A 16,098-nucleotide genomic window follows, 5' to 3' on the forward strand; every position below is an offset into this window, starting at 1 on the left:
TGTAATGAAAAACGCCTACACTTCCTGTACATAGATCATCTCCTTTACCACTGAGTTTGTGGTAAACAAATATCACATCCCCTATTTTGAAGTTAAGGAATCGACAGTCAAATCAAATCAAATTTATTTATATAGCCCTTCTTACATCAGCTGATATCTCAAAGTGCTGTACAGAAACCCAGCCTAAAACCCCAAATAGCAAGCAATGCAGGTGTAGAAGCACGGTGGCTAGGAAAAACTCCATAGAAAGGCCAAAACCTAGGAAGAAACCTAGAGAGGAACCAGGCTATGAGGGGTGGCCAGTCCTCTTCTGGCTGTGCCGGGTGGAGATTATAACAGAACATGGCCATGATGTTCAAATGTTCATAAATGAACACAAATAATAATAATCACAGTAGTTGTCGAGGGTGCAGCAAGTCAGCACCTCAGGAGTAAATGTCAGTTGGCTTTTCATAGCCGATCATTAAGAGTATCTCTACTGCTCCTGCTGTCTCTAGAGAGTTGAAAACAGCAGGTCTGGGACAGGTAGCACATCCGGTGAACAGGTCAGGGTTCCATAGCCGCAGGCAGAACAGTTGAAACTGGAGCAGCAGCACGGCCAGGTGGACTGGGGACAGCAAGGAGTCATCATGCCAGGTAGTCCTGAGGCATGGTCCTAGGGCTCAGGTCCTCCGAGAGAGAGAAAGAAAGAGAGAATTAGAGAGAGCATACTTAAATTCACAAAGGACACAGGATAAGACAGGAAAAGTACTCCAGATATAACAAACTGACCCTAGCCCCCCGACACATAAACTACTGCAGCATAAATACTGGAGGCTGAGACAGGAGGGGTCAGGAGACACTGTGGCCCCATCCGATGATACCCCCGGACAGGGCCAAACAGGAAGGATATAACCCCACCCACTTTGCCAAAGCACTGCCCCCACACCACTAGAGGGATAACTTCAACCACCAACTTACCATCCTGAGACAAGGCCGAGTATAGCCCACAAAGATCTCCGCCACGGCACAACCCAAGGGGGGGCGCCAACCCAGACAGGAAGATCACGCCAGTGACTCAACCCACTCAAGTGACGCACCCCTCCTAGGGACGGCATGAAAGAGCACCAGTAAGCCAGTGACTCGGCCCCTGTAATAGGGTTAGAGGCAGAGAATCCCAGTGGAGAGAGGGGAACCGGCCAGGCAGAGACAGCAAGGGCGGTTCGTTGCTCCAGAGCCTTTCCGTTCACCTTCACACTCCTGGGCCAGACTACACTCAATCATATGACCCACTGAAGAGATGAGTCTTCAGTAAAGACTTAAAGGTTGAGACCGAGTCTGCGTCTCACATGGGTAGGCAGACCATTCCATAAAAATGGAGCTCTATAGGAGAAAGCCCTGCCTCCAGCTGTTTGCTTAGAAATTCTAGGGACAATTAGGAGGCCTGCGTCTTGTGACCGTAGCGTACGTGTAGGTATGTACGGCAGGACCAAATCGGAAAGATAGGTAGGAGCAAGCCCATGTAATGCTTTGTGGGTTAGCAGTAAAACCTTGAAATCAGCCCTTGCCTTAACAGGAAGCCAATGTAGGGAGGCTAGTACTGGAGTAATATGATCACATTTTTGGGTTCTAGTCAGGATTCTAGCAGCCGTAATAAGCACTAACTGAAGTTTATTTAGTGTTTTATCCGGGTAACCGGAAAGTAGAGCATTGCAGTAGTCCAACCTAGAAGCAACAAAAGCATGGATCAACCTTTCTGCATAATTTTTGGACAGAAAGTTTCAGATTTTTGCAATGTTACGTAGATGGAAAAAAGCTGTCCTTGAAACAGTCTTGATATGTTCGTCAAAAGAGAGATCAGGGTCCAGAGTAACACCGAGGTCCTTCACAGTTTTATTTGGGACGACTTTACAACCGTCAAGATTAATTGTCAAATTCAACAGAAGATCTCTTTGTTTCTTGGGACCTAGAACAAGCATCTCTGTTTTGTCCGAGTTTAAAAGTAGAAAGTTTGCAGCCCTCCACTTCCTTATGTCTGAAACACAGGCTTCTAGCGAGAGCAATTTTGGGGCTTCACCATGTTTCATTGAAATGTACAGCTGTGTGTCATCCGCTTAGCAGTGAAAGTTAACATTATGTTTTCGAATGACATCCCCAAGAGGTAAAATATATAGTGAAAACAATAGTGGTCCTAAAATGGAACCTTGAGGAACACCGAAATGTACAGTTGATTTGTCAGAGGACAAACCATTCACAGAGACAAACTGATATCTTTCCGACAGATAAGATCTAAACCAGGCCAGAACTTGTCCGTGTAGACCAATTTGGGTTTCCAATCTCTCCAAAAGAATGTGGTGATCGATGGTATCAAAGGCAGCACTAAGGTCTTGGAGCACGAGGACAGATGCAGAGCTTCGGTCTGACGCCATTAAAAGGTCATTTACCAACTTCACAAGTGCAGTCTCAGTGCTATGATGGGGTCTAAAACCAGTCCTCTCCCCGATGCTCTTGTGGCCCTGACCCGACTAAAGCCTATGAAAAGTCACATAAGGTCATCATAGGAATTTTTACTTTACAGGAAAGGATGGAAAAAACGAATTTGTTATATGAGATACATATTTCTTTATTCTCTTGTTGTGTACAGTCGTGGCCAAAAGTTTTGAGAATGACACAAATATTAATTTTCACAAAGTCTGCTGCCTCAGTTTGTATGATGGCAATTTGCATATACTCCAGAATGTTATGAAGAGTGATCAGATGAATTGCAAGTAATTGCAAAGTCCCTCTTTGCCATGCAAATGAACTGAATCCCCCAAAAACATTTCCACTGCATTTCAGCCCTGCCACAAAAGGACCAGCTAACATCATGTCAGTGATTCTCTCGTTAACACAGGTGTGAGTGTTGACGAGGACAAGGCTGGAGATCACTCTGTCATGCTGATTGAGTTTGAATAACAGACTGGAAGCTTCAAAAGGAGGGTGGTGCTTGGAATCATTGTTCTTCCTCTGTCAACCATGGTTACCTGCAAGGAAACACGTGCCGTCATCATTGCTTTGCATAAAAAGGGCTTCACAGGCAAGGATATTGCTTCCAGTAAGATTGCACCTAAATCAACCATTTATCGGATCATCAAGAACTTCAAGGAGAGCGATTCAATTGTTGTGAAGAAGGCTTCAGGGCGCCCAATAAAGTCCAGCAAGTGCCAGGACCGTCTCCTAAAGTTGATTCAGCTGCGGGAATTGTGGCACCACCAGTACAGCGCTTGCTCAGGAATGGCAGCAGGCAGGTGTGAGTGCATCTGCACGCACAGTGAGGCAAAGACTTTTGGAGAATGGCCTGGTGTCAAGAAGGGCAGCAAAGAAGCCACTTCTCTCCAGGAAAAACATCAGGGACAGACTGATATTCCAACCATCCAGGAACAGTTTGGTGACGAACAATGCCTTTTCCAGCATGATGGAGCACCTTGCCATAAGCCAAAAGTGATAATTAAGTCGCTCGGGGAACAAAACATTGATATTTTGGGTCCATGGCCAGGAAACTCCCCAGACCTTAATCCCATTGAGAACTTGTGGTCAATCCTCAAGAGGCGGGTGGGCAAACAAAAACCCACAAATTCTGACAAACTCCAAGCATTGATTATGCAAGAATGGGCTGCCATCCATCAGGATGTGGCCCAGAAGTTAATTGACAGCATGCCAGGGCGGATTGCAGAGCTCTTGAAAAAGAAGGGTCAACACTGCAAATATTGACTCTTTGCATCAACTTCATGTAATTGTCAATAAAAGCCTTTGACACTTATGAAATGCTTGCAATTATACTTCAGTATTCCATAGTAACATGTGCCAAAAATATCTAAAGACACTGAAGCAGCAAACTTTGTGAAAATTTATATTTGCTTCATTCTCAAAACTTTTGGCAACGGCTGTACTTCCTTTCATAATCCACAAGTTAGAGTTGGAAAAATGCAAATAGTAAATGTCCAAAGGTATATCGTTGAAATAGCCATATTGATGTTGGAAAGTCCAGTCATGTAAAATGGTCCAGATACTAAAACCTGACTAAAGCCGTCCTTGAGGTGAACAGTCAGGTTGCATTGAATTCCATAGTGTCAAATTGACATTGCCTTCAAGCTGTTGATGTCACATCTCAACAAGTATGGACGTTTCAATAGCTAAATGAGGGATTCAAGATACAATGTAACAGAGGGGTAATGATTAACTTGTAACAAGATACCAATTTAATTGTATCAAGAGCTGATCAATAAGAAACACAAACAACCAATGATTTGATAATTATCTCCCTTCAAGTGATTTAAAGTATTTGTATAGTCATTATGGCGTAGTAGATTTTGTTAGAAAAAAATATGTGGAACATTCTATTTTCGACTTTGACCTGTGGAATTTAGAACGCAAAATACACGTGCAGCATCTTCTTTAAATCGCCATGGCAACGGGCGCATTCTATATGCGTCAGGCTTGATTCGAAAGTATAACAAGATGGCGACAACGTTTGTTTTGACGTGAGACTTGTGTCGTTATCCAACAAAATAACCTTTATAATCTGATATTTTAAGAAGTACAATAGTAAGTGCAACGGTCATTGGTTAATTTAACGTCGTATCAGTCTAACACTGACCATATAGTTTGCATCATCATCATGAAATCTGACGTGGAGGAACTGATGCCCAGGCTTCTGCCTGTGGAAACATGCGGCATTGAAACTGGGGAAGACTTCAATCTTAACGAGCCTCCAAGAAATCCCCAGGAATATCTGAGGCAGGTTCAGTAAGTCCCTCAGCTCTGTTTTTTGATATTTTTTCACGCATATGATCAGGAAACACGCATTCACGTAAGTAAAAACAACACTGCCTTTCTCATTTTCAGATTAGAGGCGTCTCTCTGTCCAGATGTTGTGGTGGCGAAGATTGACCCAAAGAAATTGAGAAAGAAACAGACAGTGAATGTGTCGGTAAGTTTCACCACACTGACACAAATTAAATGTAGCCTACTGTCTTGATTTTCCCCAGCCAACGCAGATATTTTTTGGGCTCCCGAGGGGCGCTGTGGTCTAAGGCACTGCATCTCAGTGCTAGAGCCGTCACTACAGACACCCTGGTTCGAATCCAGGGAGGGGAGGTGCACAATTGGCCCAGCATCGTTCAGGTTTGGCCAGTGTAGGCCGTCATTGTAAATAAGAATTTGTTCTTAACTGACTTGCCTAGTTAAATAAATAAATTAAAAATGTATAAAGGGGAGAGAGAGCCAGAGAATCTGTCTGTATAATTTCCTGTCAAATCTTCTATTTGGTAGCTCACGGGTTGCCAAGCTGCTCCACAAGGATTTTCACCGAGTTTAAAATGGCAGCGACAGCAAGTCAGCAACTTCTCAGAAATAAGACGGGTAACTATAGATTTGACTACCCTTTCGAGTTGTTTGTCGCTTTGTTTTGAAGTGACTTATTCTGATAATGTTTTACTACTTGCAGAGTATCAGTAAGCACAGACTACACTGGAGTGGTCAAGCTTTAGATGACAATGTGTTCATGGTAAGTATGAGGATGATTTTTGTTGTTGTTGGTAAAAGTGAATTGTAAAATACAGCAACCCTAAAGTATGTGTTCTGTCTGTATCTAGCCAAAACAGGATGCAGAGGAACAATGGAAAAAGTTCTGCCTGGGTGAAAATGTTTATCTGAACTCTCCTCCAACTGACCCTGTTACTGAAGATCCAGGCCTTGATTATGTGAAGGTAACTGTATATAGACCACAGAGGAAATATTTAAGTGATGCATCTTGCAAGATTTCTGTGTAAAAATTGACATTAATCATGTTTGATATTTACCCACCTGTTTCACCAGGTTGGTTTTCCACCTTTCCTTAGCATAGTGAGCAGGTTAAATCAGGTGAGTGTTTTCACAGCATTGGCATGATACTTACTACACTAATTGTTCATCAATTGATGCTTTCCTTCATTACCTAAATGACAATACTTGTGTTTGACACTCTCTAAATGATTATTCCCTTCTAGGCCACAGTCTCTGCAGTTTTGGAGTACTTGATAAACTGGTTTGAAGAGAGAGAGTTTGTCCCACAGTTAGTAAGTTCAGTTTCTTTAATTAATTATTTTATTTTATTTATTTATTTATTTCACCTTTATTTAACCAGGTAGGCAAGTTGAGAACACGTTCTCATTTACAATTGCGACCTGGCCAAGATAAAGCAAAGCAGTTCGACACATACAACAACACAGAGTTACACATGGAGTAAAACAAACATACAGTCAATAATACAGTAGAAAAATAAGTCTATATACAATGTGAGCAAGTGAGGTGAGATAAGGGAGGTAAAGGCAAAAAAAGGTGGCAAAGTAAATACAATATAGCAAGTAAAACACTGGAATGGTTGATTTGCAGTGGAAGAATGTGCAAGTAGAGATAGAAATAATGGGGTGCAAAGGAGCAAAATAAATAAATACAGTAGGGAAAGAGGTAGTTGTTTGGGCTAAATTATAGATGGGCTATGTACAGAGTTTGTGCCTTTTTTTAATGCTAATATGTGCTCAATTTCTCTAGGGAAGATGGCAGTATGCACTGCTGGCTTGCCTTGAGAAACCTCTCCTCCCTGAAGCACATTCTCTAATAAGACAGCTGGCCAGACGGAGTTCTGAAGTGCGGACCAAACTGGTAGGGTGATATAGTGGCTTGTATTAATGTTGAGATGAAAGGTTGCAAACCAACTTCCTTATGGAGAACTAAAATGTAACTACATTAATGTTAGATGCTCAAATGTTTGCATGATAATATTTGATAATGATGAACAGAGTATATTATAGTCATTATTTTGTTTTTCTTTCTTTCCCATTACAGGAACACCAAGAAGATGAAAGGTTGTCTCCTCTCAACTTGATGATCTGCCTTGTTGCTAGGTAAGTTTATTTGACTTCACAAACTCATAGCCAGGAAACCGTGTCATTTGATTGCTCATGTTTTTGTTTTTGTTTTACATAGGTACTTTGATCAAAACGACTTGGCTGATAAGGAGGACTAAACGGGTTGATGAAATCCATGATGAGGTTGAAACTCATCACCCCATGAGCTGTAGCTCTATGAACCCATCACCATGCTCAGATTTAGGATCCACAGGGAGTTGTACTGTGGCAATTTGAAGCCTTTAGATAAAGCAACTATTTAGTCTTATGGAGAACATTTGACCCAATACATTTGGCATTTAGCAAACACTCTTATCCAGAGCGACTTACAGAAGCAATTAGGGTTAAGTACCTTGCTTAAGGGCACATCAGCATATTTTTTTACTTAGTCAGCTCAGGATTCAAACCAGCGACCTTTGGTTAATGGTCCAATGCTCTTAACTGCTAGGCTACCTGGTGCAATTAGACAGTTTATTTTTTTCTATTACAGTTTTGTTCACTTTCTGCTATTGCTGGAGTTAAATGTTTGCTTTCACAATTGTTGTGGCTTCCATCTCTACAAGCCCACCACTGCTATGTACCATCAAGAAAAACTGTATGCCATAAAGACATTGGACATCCTTTTATTCTCAATGAGTGTTTTAGTGACTGTTACCAGATATTTTAGGCTCCACTGTTCTGTGGTGTAACTCTATGACCAAAACAACCAAATTACTAATTATTTGTCATTATCAAAATCATTCATTGATCAACAAACTAATGGACGTGTCGACTGGAGAAAGCTTACAATTTATGGCCGTGTGTTAAGATAACGAAGTTGCCGATTGGGCTTTTGAGTTGTCAATCAAGATAGTGAAGCGCGCTTTTCACCCAGTGATGCTTTGCGACCAACACTTAGCTGGCGTGCCCGTGAGGAAAGGTAGTTACTGTAGCTAAGATGGCGGTGGCAGTGGGATCTTTGCAAGCCCAGCTTGAGAAAGCGAAAGAGAGTTTGAAAAATGTAGACGATAATATTCGTAAATTAACTGGTCGGGATCCTAATGAATTGAGGTATGACAAAAAGGCATTTTAAAATGTAAATTGTATTAACATTTTCAGCATTCGTTCGTCCTCTAGCTAACTATGCAGAATAGCTAGCAACAAATGCCAATCCCACGACAAAAATGGCATCTCCCATTCTCGTGCATAACCAGCTAGCCGCTTGGTTGTGTGCCTGTGCTGTCGAATGGAATCGGCCGCGTGTTAGTTGGCTAGCTAGCTGCAAGTACAAATACTTATGCAATTACTATAGTTAGGTAACTAACGTTACTGTTTTTACTTAGCTAACGTTATGTCCATATATTATTGTTCAACTGGTAAAGTTAGCAAGTTGGCTAGCTACTCGGTTGTTGCTCGCTAGTGTCCTTTGGCTGGCTAGTTTCGATTCAGTTTCATTTCCAGACTAGTCAGAGTAACTAACGTTACTTGAAGTAACAGTTAGCTATGCCACATTGATTTATTTTTGCTTTTCTATATTTTTTTTATTCTATACCCCCCCCCCAACACTCCCCCCATGTAACGTTGGCTACGTTTTTCTAAAAACAATGTTAGTTACAGCTAGCTCTGGTCGATCTATGTTAACATTACATCTAAATGTAACGTTTCCTTACAGACCTGGCCAAGTTAGACGGCCAACCATCCCAGGTATTGGAGGAGGTAGGGGTCGAGGAATCAACTTGTTGAGGTAAAACACATTTCATATTTAGGCTTTATCTCCAACATTATGTGTGGTGATTGTATTTCATTGAGCTTTGTCGTATTTGTCTGCAGACGTGGACTCTCCGACATCAGCGGTGGACCAGGAGGACCCCCAGTGAAACAGAGGGATATTGAAGGGGCTCTCCTGAGGTAAGAGTAATCTGTAGATCTAGCCCACTTCCAGATGTAGTGGAGATGAGTCCATAGCCATGGGAAGTAGGGGTGTTACAACACCCCCCCCCCCCCCCCCCCCCCCCCCCCCCAAAGAAATCGCAATAAAAATGTTTATAAAAACAATTCTCAATGGGCCTTCCTGTATTAGGAATCCAGGCTGTAGGGAGTCCCATAGGGCGGCGCACAATTGACCCAGCATTGTCCGTGTTTAGCCGCTATAGGCCGTCATTCTTAATAAGAATTTGTCCTATTTAAATAAAGGTTACTTTTAAAAAGTAGTAGTTATTATTAATAATAACTGACTGATATAGCAGTCTGCAGCAGAGGGATTTTTTTTCTCACAAAAGTAATGTTAGTGCGCTGGGCCTTTACTGCTGCTGTATTAGTGGATCGATACAGCCATCTGCAGGGCGGGGAGAATTTAAATATTTTTTTATTATAAAATAGTGGACAAATTTTAAAACACTGCGTTGTCAGAACATATAATTATTAAAAGTAAATATCCTCTATAAATCACACTGGGTATGCAGGGAGGTTGGTTCAAGTTCTCTTTCAATTGCATAATCTTCTTACTCTGCCTGTCTACTCTGTCTTGAGCTTGCTCTCTCTGTTGCAACAATTGATCAACTGGTACTGGCTCGCAGTGTGTTAGGATGTTTTAGGGATTAATCCAGCAAAATAAAATGTACAGATCTCATACATGTCCTCTAAAGAGATTAAGAATTCTGAAGATTAAGTAATTTTTGCTTCCCTCATATTCTAATGCCCGGTTGAGTAGTTAACAAAATAAAAGTGAAACTAATAGACACCGAGGATATTGACAAGGCAGATAGCCAGAGGGAGACGTATCTTGTGCAAGAACCCAACTTTCACTTAGTAGGCTGTCATTCTTTGTTGCATGATTATTGCAGTCACTTCCATATGGCGTCAATTAATCGGCAGTGGGCACTCCTAAAAAGGTATTGCCCTACACCTGGTGGCATTCAAATGGGTTTCTATTTGATGTGGCCTGTAAATCACACATTTGTGTTGCTCATGTCTTTGTTGTATAGGCTGGCCGGTGACCAGAGAGGGAGGAGAGATTCACGCCATGACAGCGACGCTGAAGATGATGACGATGTCAAAAAGGTAGACCATCATTATACACTCACTGTCTGAATATTTTACCTTGATGTTTTAAAAGTCCAACTCTCCACTTGCCTTTGTCCAAACACAGCCAGTGTTGCAGTCATCAGTAGTAGCTACCTCCAAGGAGCGTACACGTCGAGACCTGATCCAGGATCAGACCATGGATGAGAGGGGAAAACAAAGGTAACATGTCATTGTACATGCTTAGGGAAATAATGGTCTTTAGTTTGTGTATCTCCAAGAAATCATGTAAATGTTATTCTTTGTTTTGTCCTTTTTCCCTATAGGAATCGACGTATGTTTGGCCTGTTGATGGGAACATTACAGAAATTCAAGCAGGAATCTAATGTGGCAACGGATAGGGTAGGAATATTGTTTACTCTTAACACTGGTGAACTAGTACTCTAATACAGTAAATGCATGAAAAGTCCCCTTACAGAATTAGCCTTCAAGCTAGCTTGGTGAAAATTATTCCAGCCGTTAGGCTATAGTTTGGAATGTTTGCTAATGGGGAAATTGTATGTGTGTGAATTTATATATACTTTTTTAATCTATATCTTCTCAGCAAAAGAAACGCATTGAGATTGAACAAAAATTGGAAGTTCAAGCTGAACAAGAGCGCAAAAAAGTAGAGGGCGAAAGACGAGAGCTCTTTGAGGAGAGGCGTGCCAAGCAGACAGAGCTGAGACTGTTGGAACAGAAAGTGGAGCTTGCTCAGTTGGTAAAGACTTTTCTTGAAACTTGAAAGCAATATTCAACCTCATTGGTTGTGCTGGTGCCCAAAAAATTTATGTTTTACTAAGGTGAAATTAAACCTGTGTGACAGTTTTCCCCATAAGTAGATGGGACGATTGAATGCTCATGAACTTTTTTGTATTCTAGCAAGAGGAGTGGAATGTGCACAACACAAAAATTGTCAAGTACATCCGCACAAAGACCAAGCCACCCATCTTCTTTCTGCCTGGGAGGATGTGCTCAGCCACTCAGAAGCTCTTAGATGAGTCTCAGAAAAAAATGAATGGTAAGCAATTGTGCAATTAGCCAAATTATTCTGCCCTCCAACAAGTAGCCATAATACACTTCCTATCCTTGGTGTGCATTGTGGTGTCACTGAATCGTAAACATTTTTTTTTATCCCTGCTTTCAGTTATGTTTGAGGAGAGATGCGAGGCATTTGCTGAGCATCTGAATAAGATGGAGGCTCGGCCTCGGCGCCAGTCTCAGAGGGACACCGCTCTGGGTAAGGACCTGAAGAAAGAAGATCGAGAGGAGGGTAAGCCCACGGGTCAGGTAGTCAAAGTGACAGGTAACCGGTTTGATGTGGAGATGGAGGAGGAAGATGAGGCAACAATAGAGGAGGAAAAGAAGGAAGAGGGGGTTGAGGGTGTAAAGCGTAAGGAGGACAGAAAGAAAAAGCCAGTAGAGAAAGTTGGGGAGCAGGAGTCTAAGAAGGGGGGGACTAAAGCAGATGAGATGGAGGAGGCTGAGGAAGACAGTCAAGACACTAGAATAGTGGAGTTCAGAGATGTGGGGGAGCAGATGGAGGGTACTGCAGTAGTAAGGGAGGCTGAAGGGCAGGCCAGGGATGGGGATCAGAAGATGGAGGATAGTCCAGTGGAGGTAGGTAATGAGAAAGGAGTAGAAGAGCAGCAACTGGTTAAGGCAGAAAAGGAGCCCCTTCACGGTCAGGACCTCACAGCTGTGTCAGACGACCAGGAGAAGAGCATTGAAATGCAACCAACCGAAGATGACGAGCCATGTACAGAAGTGGCCACACCCCTGCTCTCAGAGTGCAACCCTAGTGTGGAAGTCTCTGATGTAACATCTATGGCTCCTGAGGTTCAGATCCCCCTACTGGAGGCTGGAATGGATCCAGAGCCGCTCACAACCGAGCAGAGCCAAGAGGCTGATCAAGGTGCCATAAAGCAGACCAGTAATGCCCAGCCTGCCCAGGCCCAGGATGATGCTGTGGCTCCCAAGGAGCTGGCGCCCCCGAGCAAGGAAGCCAGCAGGGGACGTAAGAAGTCAAAGGACAAGAAGGGAGGTGGTGGTGGCAGAAGCAGCAGTAGCTCATCTAGCAGCTCCTCCGGCTCCTCGTCCAGTGGGAGCTCCGGCTCCTCCTCTAGTGGCTCCTCCAGCAGGAGCAGCTCCTCCAGTGGCAGCTCCTCCAGCTCTTCTAGCAGGAGCCGCAGCCGAGGGAGGAAGGACAAGAAACGTAGGAGGCGGCCATCCGAGAGGGACAGGGAGCGGAAGAAGGCAGTAGTTGAGAGGAGCCACAAGTCGTCCAAAGGCAGTGGTCGTGAATCCAAAGGTTCCAAAGATAAGAGTTCCAAGTCTGACAGGAAGAGGACCACCTCTGAAGGCAGCCGGTCAGGGAAGAGGTCCTCTCGCGGTGACAGGGATCGCAAGTCAGATAGGAAGGAAAAGAGGCGTTAAAGTTGAGTGAGTTCTGCTGTCATGTTTTGTTTCTACTTTTGATAAATACATTTTCGTAACTGAAAGGTTGTGGATTTCCTTAAATGCAATTCACCAGAAGAGGGAAGCTAAACTGCCTCAGTGTATTTTCTTCGAATAATGTGGGTTTTTAATCATCAAAGCTTTTTCTCTAGTCACCAGTCAGTTTTGACATGGTCTTGCCGCTCTGGTTTCTGGACTTCTTTTACCTCGATTTTTATTTTATTAGACTTTTATATTGTCTGCTTTTACTGTAATTGATGCATCAAGTTTACATTTTCTCTCCCATAAATGTCTTTACTTGTTCTAAAGCATAGGAGCAATGAGAAGAGGGTGGGTTGCATACTGGTGTATTCTCTGAATCCAGTGTTGTAAAGGTGGTAATTGTGCATTTTCAGTTGTATAATGTTGAACACTTGTAACCTACAACTTTTTGATCCATATAAAGCCAGTCTGACCATGCACAATGTCTAGCTATGCGTTGTGGAAGACACTTGTTTTGGAAAGTAATGTTAATCTTTTTTTTTTTTGTCCAAATGAAACCTAAACATCTTCAATAAAAAAAACACGATTACTTGTTGACTGACTTGTCTGAAATGCCTCCATGTCAATGCTCCAAGATATTTTTGTATTTTCAGTGCTAACAGCCTCAGTCATTAAATGCCACATGCAAATTAGGATGCTGGACTCCATGTATTTCGGAATGTCGCTTTAGAATGTTTTTAGATTAATAACTGATGAAACATGTTTCATAGAATTCATGGATAGACCCTCTGACAGACTAGGACTTTATTTTAACATTGATATATGGAGGATGGTGTTCTAGACAGATGTAAAATCTGTAATATGACATTCATTGCCTTCATACCGCTGCCTGCCAAGTGACTTGATGGAAGGTAGTCCTATTTGAACATGGTGCTTCTCAAATGCTATTGCTAGTTATATTATTTAGATCAAGTGACTTGAATGAGTCCAGTACTAAATGTACAGATGGACAATTTTAAGTTTGTAGATGGGACTGACCACCCTCTTCATAACTGGCATATAAATGGAAATATTAACACAAGGTTATTTGGTAGTGTGACTGGATACAAATCACACTGGATGCAAAGGCATTAACATTGTCTCAAATGTAAATTTCCAGAAAGTTGAGACTTTTAGATTTTATAGATGTTTTGTGCGGTCAGTCCTTCATTCTAGTTATACCAGAGGTGCAGTACTTGTAAAGTCCACTTGGTGTCAGTAGTGCCTCAGTGAGTTTCTGTTGCTGACTCACTGGCTGCGTTTTCACAGGTAGCCCAATTCAGATTTCTTTCCACTAATTGATCTTTGGAACAATTGGATCGGCTCACGCCAATAATTGGGCAAAAGATCAGAATTGTGCTCCCTGTGTAAATGCAGCCATTGAGTACTTGTGGACAAACAATATGAATGCTAGAATCTCTAGGTTATACATTTCTTTATTTAACTAGGCATGTCTGTTCAGAACAAATTCTTAATTACAATGACGGCCTACCCCGGCCAATTGTGCGCCGCCCTATGGGACTCCCAATCATGGCCAGATGTGATACAGCCTGGAATCAAACCAGGAACTGTAGTGACGCTTCTTGCAGTGCCTTGGACCGCTGTGCCACTCAGGCGACCACATAATCAATTGCTATGTTGTTCATTATAATCTTTTAAGTGTGTAGAATATTTACTTTTGATTTGGGGTCAGTGCAAGGATAAAGGTTGTTTACTAAGCCTGCTAGTGGATAGTGAGGTCCAGCTGTGTTCCCAAGATCTCCCTCTGAATCGCTGTAGCCAGGCAGATGTTTCCCCTAACCCTTTGCTCTGAGTTGTTCTTGTTGAAACCATATACTGTGTTGCCATGTCTGTAATACAATATATCTAAACAAGACTCCTTTAATTATAACTCTAACTTTGTTTCTCCTCCATTGCCCACTCATCCCCTTCACGCTGGCTTGTGCATTGGGCAGCAACAAAGGTATTCCATTTTTGTCTGTTTCTGGCAGTCTTGTCCACCATGCCCCAGCTCTGCTGATGTTGTTGGACCTCGGTCTTGATTGTTCTCCACCAGATTGTCTTGGGCCTCCACCTCTTAGTGCCTTCAAAAAGTATTTGCACCCATTTACTTTATCCACATGTTGTTGTGTTACAGCCTGAATTTAACATTGATTAAATTACAATACCCCATAATGTCAAAGTTGATCATGTTTTTAGACTGTTTTAAAATGAAAAATGAAAAGCTGAAATGTCTTGAGTCAAAAAGTATTCAACCCCATTGTTATGGAAAGCCGAAATAAGTTCAGGAGTAAAAATGGGATTAAGTCACGTAGGTCCAATAATAGTGTTTAACATGATTTTTGAATGACTACCTCATCTCTGTACCCCACACATACAATGATCTGTAAGGTCACTCATTCGAGCAGTGAATTTCAACCACAGATTCAACCACAAAGACCAGGGAGGTTTTCCAACGCCGCGCAAAGAAGGGTGCCTATTGGTAGATGGGTAAAAAAAAAAAAAAACACATTGAATATCCCTTTTAGCATGGTGAAGTTATTAATTACACTTTCGATGGTGTATCAATACACTCAGTCACTACAAACATACATGTGTCCTTCCTAACTAATTTGCCAGCGAGGAAGGAAACCGCTCAGGGATTTCAACATGAGGCAAATGGTGACTTTAAAACAGTTGAGTTTAATGGCTTTGATAGGAGAAAACTGAGGATGGATCAACAACATTATAGTTTATTCCACAACACGAACCTAATTGAAAGAGTAAAGGAGGAAGCCTGCACAGAATAAAAATATTTCAAAACATGCATCCTGTTTGCAATAAGGCACTAAATTAAAACTGCAAAAAATGTGGGCCAAGAAATTAACTTTATGTACTGAATACAATGTGTTATGTTTGGTGCAAATCCAATGCATCACTGTACGACTCTTCATATTTTTAAGCATGGTGGTGGCTGCATCATGTTATGGGTATGCTTGTCATCGACAAGGACTAGGGAGTTTTTTATGAAACAAATAAACGGAATAGAGCTAAGCACAGGCAAATCCTAGAGGAAAACCTGGTTCAGTCTGCTTTCCAACAGACACTGGGAGACAAATTCACCTTCAGCAGGACAATAACCTAAAACACAAGGCCAAATGTACACGAGTTGCTTACCAAGACGACATTGAATGTCCCTGATTGGCCTAGAGACAGTTTCGACTTAAATTGTCTTGAGAATCTATAGCAAGACTTGAAAATGGCTGTCCAGCAATAATCAACAACCGACTTGACAGAGCTTGAATAATGTAAAAAAAGAATCATGTGCAAATATTGTATAATCCAGGTGTGTAAAGCTCTTAGATATTTACCCAGAAAGACTCACAGCTATAATTGCTGCCAAAGGTGATTCTAGCATGTATTGGTGTCTCAGGGGTGTGAATACTTATGTAAATGATATATTTCTATATTTCATTTTCAAGCAATTTGCAAAACTTTCTAAAAACTTGTTTTCACTTGGTCATTATGGGGTATTGTGTTTAAAAAAGACATGTAATCCATTTTGAATTCAACAAAATGTGGAATAAATCAAGGGTATGAATACTTTCTGAAGGCACTGTACGTCTGCCTTCTGGAGTCCAATGGACAGCTATTCTTGGGATGGAGTCTGCACTCTTTCTCAGGACCTGTCCAATCC

The 16,098-nt window shown here is 41.9% G+C and overlaps 2 protein-coding genes across 3 annotated transcripts; both read left to right on the forward strand.

The window, feature by feature from the left end:
• Positions 1-4,460: 4,460 nt before the first annotated feature.
• Positions 4,461-7,527, forward strand: LOC120060418 (gem-associated protein 2-like). Of its 2 annotated transcripts, none has more exons than XM_039009723.1 (10): positions 4,461-4,764; positions 4,864-4,948; positions 5,290-5,379; positions 5,465-5,524; positions 5,613-5,726; positions 5,836-5,880; positions 6,006-6,074; positions 6,550-6,660; positions 6,844-6,902; positions 6,985-7,527. In XM_039009723.1, exons 1-10 carry the CDS (start codon positions 4,637-4,639, stop codon positions 7,022-7,024), a joined length of 801 nt encoding a protein of 266 aa, XP_038865651.1. In that variant the 5' UTR covers positions 4,461-4,636; the 3' UTR covers positions 7,025-7,527. The 2 variants fall into 2 exon arrangements, with proteins under 2 accessions (XP_038865651.1, XP_038865653.1); XM_039009725.1 differs by having other exon boundaries at positions 4,461-4,755.
• A 103-nt stretch (positions 7,528-7,630) lies between these two features.
• On the forward strand, positions 7,631-12,984 carry LOC120060417 (pinin-like). The gene is made up of 9 exons (XM_039009722.1): positions 7,631-7,955; positions 8,557-8,628; positions 8,715-8,792; positions 9,869-9,944; positions 10,033-10,127; positions 10,232-10,307; positions 10,510-10,665; positions 10,827-10,965; positions 11,092-12,984. Exons 1-9 carry the CDS (start codon positions 7,843-7,845, stop codon positions 12,378-12,380), a joined length of 2,094 nt encoding a protein of 697 aa, XP_038865650.1. The 5' UTR covers positions 7,631-7,842; the 3' UTR covers positions 12,381-12,984.
• Positions 12,985-16,098: the final 3,114 nt, after the last annotated feature.

Source organism: Salvelinus namaycush, chromosome 15, assembly GCF_016432855.1.
Source record: "Salvelinus namaycush isolate Seneca chromosome 15, SaNama_1.0, whole genome shotgun sequence".
NCBI classification, from domain to species: domain Eukaryota; kingdom Metazoa; phylum Chordata; class Actinopteri; order Salmoniformes; family Salmonidae; genus Salvelinus; species Salvelinus namaycush.